This window comes from Elephantulus edwardii, unplaced genomic scaffold (assembly GCF_000299155.1).
Source record: "Elephantulus edwardii isolate Elephantulus edwardi_28Jun2011 unplaced genomic scaffold, EleEdw1.0 scaffold00026, whole genome shotgun sequence".
NCBI lineage: Eukaryota > Metazoa > Chordata > Mammalia > Macroscelidea > Macroscelididae > Elephantulus > Elephantulus edwardii.
Window position 1 is genome coordinate 17,262,687 of NW_006399776.1, and position 4,770 is coordinate 17,267,456.

The 4,770-nt window shown below is 36.2% G+C and overlaps 1 protein-coding gene across 1 annotated transcript in view; it reads right to left on the reverse strand.

The window, feature by feature from the left end:
* Positions 1–4,770, reverse strand: part of EMC7 (ER membrane protein complex subunit 7) — a 26,068-nt gene that overhangs the window by 11,192 nt on the left and 10,106 nt on the right. The window contains exon 2 of the mRNA XM_006883058.1: positions 2,328–2,447. Coding sequence (XP_006883120.1) covers positions 2,328–2,447 — 120 coding nt within the window. The remainder of the gene's footprint in view (positions 1–2,327; positions 2,448–4,770) is intronic.

Below are 4,770 nucleotides of genomic sequence, written 5' to 3' on the forward strand. Positions count from 1 at the left end.
TTTTAAAAATGAAATTTTAAAAATTAAATTACCCCAACTTAATGGCACCTAATAACCACCATCTCATTTTTTTAATAAAACAAGCTATGAGAAAAGAAAAAAAGAGCTAAGAAAATGTGGAGTCCAAGCTGCATACTTGTTAGCATCAAGTCGACTCATGGCAATCCTCACACTTCCTGACACACAAGAGCCCAATGCAGCAGTCATAGTGTCAGTTCGCCTGGTTGAGGGTCTGCCTAACCTTTGATGACCCTTCCCAGTATCATGTCTTTCTCCAAGGAATAACCCTTCCTAGCAACATGCCCAAAGTATGTGAAGTGAGGCCTCATCATTGCTGCTTATAAAGAACACTTCGGCTGCACCCTCTCCAAGACACATCTGTTTGTTCTCTTGGCCATCCATGGAATGTTCAGATCTCTTCTCCAATAGCCAAACATTAATTATTTTTCTGTCATACTTATTCATTGTTCAGCTCTCAGATGCATAGTAAGTAATAAGAAAGACTATGGTCTGAATCAGATGTACCTTAGTCCTCAAACTGACATCATTACTCCTCAATAACTTGGAGAGGTGTCTAACTGCAGTTTATCCTAATACAATGTGATAGGATCTTGAACCAATTCCATCAGAATTTCAAGATCATCTTAAGAATAGGTTTGAAGCACTGAACACCAGTGATCAAATATGAGTTGTGGGACATGAAGAAAGCAAAAGGTCATAACAAAACAGAAGAGAAAATCAAAATGGATGTCAGAAGAGACTCTAAAGACTGCACTGGAGCGGCATCAAGAAGCCAAACAACAGGAAAACATGTCAAAGTAAAAGAGCTAAACAGAAGATTTCAAAGGGCAGCTTGGGAGGACAAAGTATATAATGAAATGTGCAGAGAGCTGGAATTGGAGATTAAAAATGGAAGAATTTCCTCTGCACTTCTCAAACTTAAAGAACTAAAAAACCAAATTAAAGCCTTGTGTCACAATGTTGAAAGATGATATGGGCAATATATTGCATGACCCAAAAAGCATCAAAAGATGAAGGGAACACAGAGAAACAGTGTACCAGAAAGAACTGATTTGACACTAAAAAATTTCAGGAAGTACCATATGAACAGGAGCCAATGTTAATGAAGGAGGAAATGGAAGCTGCATTGAAGGCAATGGCAAAACAGAAAGCCCCAGGAATCAATGGAATACCTACCAACTACTTGCTTCAATTCAGTTGGATACTTAGAACACCAGTATGTCCTCTATTAAAGCACATCTGTGTTATTAAAGCACTTCTGTGTTGCAACTGCTTGACCTTTAATGTCTTTGTTGTTATGTGCTATTGATTGCCTACAACTCATAGCAACTCTATGAGCCCTAAAACCTAAACCCTCCTCTATCCCTTGCCAATCTTATTGTCTCTGACACACCTATCCTCAATATCCCAGTGACTGAATCAATCCATCTTATCAAGGGTCTTTCGCTCCTGGGCTGTCCCTCCAATCTCCCAAGCATGACATCCCTCTCCAAGGACTGGTCCCTCCTTGCAACATGTTCAAAGTATGTCAGACGAAGCTTCAGAATCCTTGCCTCCAAGGAGCTGCCTGGTATCACCCTCTCCAGCACGAACTTGTTTGTTCTCCTAGCAATCCATGGTATATTACTCTTCTCCAGCATCACAGCTCAAAGGCATCAATTCTCCTTCTATTATCCCTAATCATTGTCCAGCTTTCTGATGCATAGCAAGTAATTGCAAAGGCCATGGCCTGTATCAGGCACACCTTAAGTCTACATACTGACATCACTGCTCTTCAGTACTTTGGAGAGGCTTCTTACAGCAGACTTTTCCAATGCTTTAGGGCAAATAAAATCATGTTAAACCTAGCCTGTTACAATGTCCTCAGTATCTAACACTACTTACTTTGGCCATTAACTGTTGCTCAATCAATATTTAAATAAAGAAACCAGTTAATATGAAGAGTGGAAGAGGGAGGAATAATGCTAAAGATAAAACATTTAATAACATTTCAATTATAACTTTATACTGTTTTTGCTCCCATAAGAAGCAATTTTTCCTTTTTAATATATACTATATTAAAAGCTTTAAAATAAAATTATGCAGGAAGATGCTCAACTTTATCAATACTCAGATTAAAACTACACAAGAATATTTTGTATGTGAAGTTGTTCTTGATTCGATAGCACCTAAAAATCACAACAAAGAATGTTTGTAGTTTAAGTTAGAAATGTTTCCATTTTAACTATAAATCCTAAAAGGAATATGTATAAGCACTGATGAGTGACCTTTGGTCCACTGGTGAAAACTACATTACTTGGCCTCACCTCATTTTTCCTTTTGAAGTGATATCCACTCGGACGGGATCAAATCTGTAAGCTGGAGATATAACTTCCACAACATAAGATCCAGAAGGTATATCATGAACCACAAAACTGCCATCTGTCCTAGAAAAAGGAAAATCCTATTTAGTCACTTTTGATTAACATCTTAAAGAGCTCTAGTGGCCTAGTGGGTAAGGAGCAGCTCAAATTCACCAGCTACCCTTCCCATGCAATCTCCTCCTATGTAATTTATGCCTCTAAAAATCCACAAAGTATCTCCTCTTGTGTAATTTACTGTCTTTGAAAACTCACTGGAGGGCTAGCTACCAGTGAGTTCTGACTTGACAGTACTTATTAGCAACAACAATAACCTACAGGAGTATAAGCCATGAGTCCATTCAACTCATAGCAAGGAATATGTGATCAACTGCTACCAAGTCAATGACATTAACAATGAAATTAAAAGCAAATGGCAAGAGATGTCTCACATTTCTCTTCTGTACCTACACTAAATGCAATCTGAGACTCCAGAGCCACAGAGAACCCTGACAAAGTATTTCTAGTCCTTCTTTGAGATAGAAATTACAGGACTGGAGCATGGCTCCTATCCCAAAGCCATGTCTTCATGTTCTATGGATATAATCAATATACATTATTAGTAGAATTCTTTTTTTTCTTGTTGTGTACCATCGAATCGAATCTGACTGGCACAGGAGGAAACTGCCCCACCAGCATCTGGTGGATTAGAACAGCGCCACTTTCAGGATTGTAGTGCAGCTTCTTGCCACTAGGCCACCAGAGCTCCCTAATAAAGTATTTTTAAAAACCAATTACCAATTAGTCACTTTCAACCAACAGAGTTCCTAATGTCCAATCCCTCCAACAATTTCTTACTATTAAAAATAGTACTGTGGCGCTCCTTTAGCTTTTTAAAAACAAATAATAAAAAGTCCTTACATTTTGTTCTCCTTGTACAAATACTTGCCGCCTTTTAGTTTATATATAAGTTTAAAATGTTTATATTGTTAAAACCATTCATTTTTCCCTTTCTGATTTCTTTTAAGCCTATTAGACTGATAAAAATCCTCCAGAGAGCAAGTGATTTAATTTTCTACATTTTTCATTTTTTCACTTCATTTTTAAAAAGCATACATCAAAATTAATTTGATATGAAGACAAAAATTACTATTCCATTTCCTAAACAACATGCTTCCAGAAACTCTATGAACTTTGAAAATGTTGATAGTTGTAGAAAGGCTTCAGGCCTTTTGTTCACAGGGTTACTATGAGTTGTGCTGGATTCAAAGGCAATCAATAACAACAAGGGGGGAAAGTATGTTCTAAAATGCTAACTAGAGAATTCTCAAGAATTCTCTGTTAAAATATTCTATGCTAAAATGTTTTAAAAAATGCTCCTAGAATCAGTAGGCTCTCTCAGTTAACTGATACTGACTACATTTACCTAAAAGAGGAAAGGTATTTCATATTACTTCAAATTATACACTAAATCAGAACTGAAATGCAAACACAGTTCACTTTCTTGGGTTTATCAGGCTTAGAGGTGGTAACAAAACACCCTGGTGGCATGGTCCAGGGCATGCTGCACTGCTAACCAGAAGATTAAACATCTCTGCATCTTCTGCATTTAAATCTACCAGTGGTTCCTTGGGAGAAAAATGGACTGTTTCATCCTGTTAAGATTTACAGCCTTAAAAACCCAATGGAGGTTTGCTATGAATCTGAAATTAATCAGATGGCAATGAGGTTTTTTAGCCTGCGAAGCAAACAGAGTTTACAATCTGGTTGGTTCCACATACCCAGACTATAAGGTGTAATCCTTTTATCAAACCCTTATGAATAACAGTAAATGAAAAATGCCATATGCTTCCTGCTGGGATTCTGACAGAAGCAATTAAAAATATTTTTGTAGGTCCAGAAAAGAACACAAATTAAACTCATGATTACATAAAGCAAATACCAAAATTACTTGCCTAATATAAAATATTTATGTTTTAATGCTATAATAAAAATCTATATACTAGGATTTGAAAATATACTGTACAATATATACAGACTATCAGATATTTGGAGGAATTATATAAAAGCATCTTTTTAAATAATTATTGCTATGTGCCATCAAGTCAGTTACAAATATGTGCTAGATATTAGATGATATTAAAGAATTATTTGAAAAAAAAAAAAAGAATTATTTGGTTGGCTCAGTAAATGATACTGTAGTTCCTTTTTAAGACTTTATCTGATAGAGACATATAATGATGCTTTTAACGGTGAAAATATATTATATTTAGGATATTTCTAAGTATTACACAAAGTATAAAAACATGAAACAAAACAGATGATGATAAGGGAGCTCTGGTGGCAAGAAGCTGCACTGCAATCTCAAAGGTGAATGGTTCAAATCCACCAGATGCTCCCCTGAAGAAGG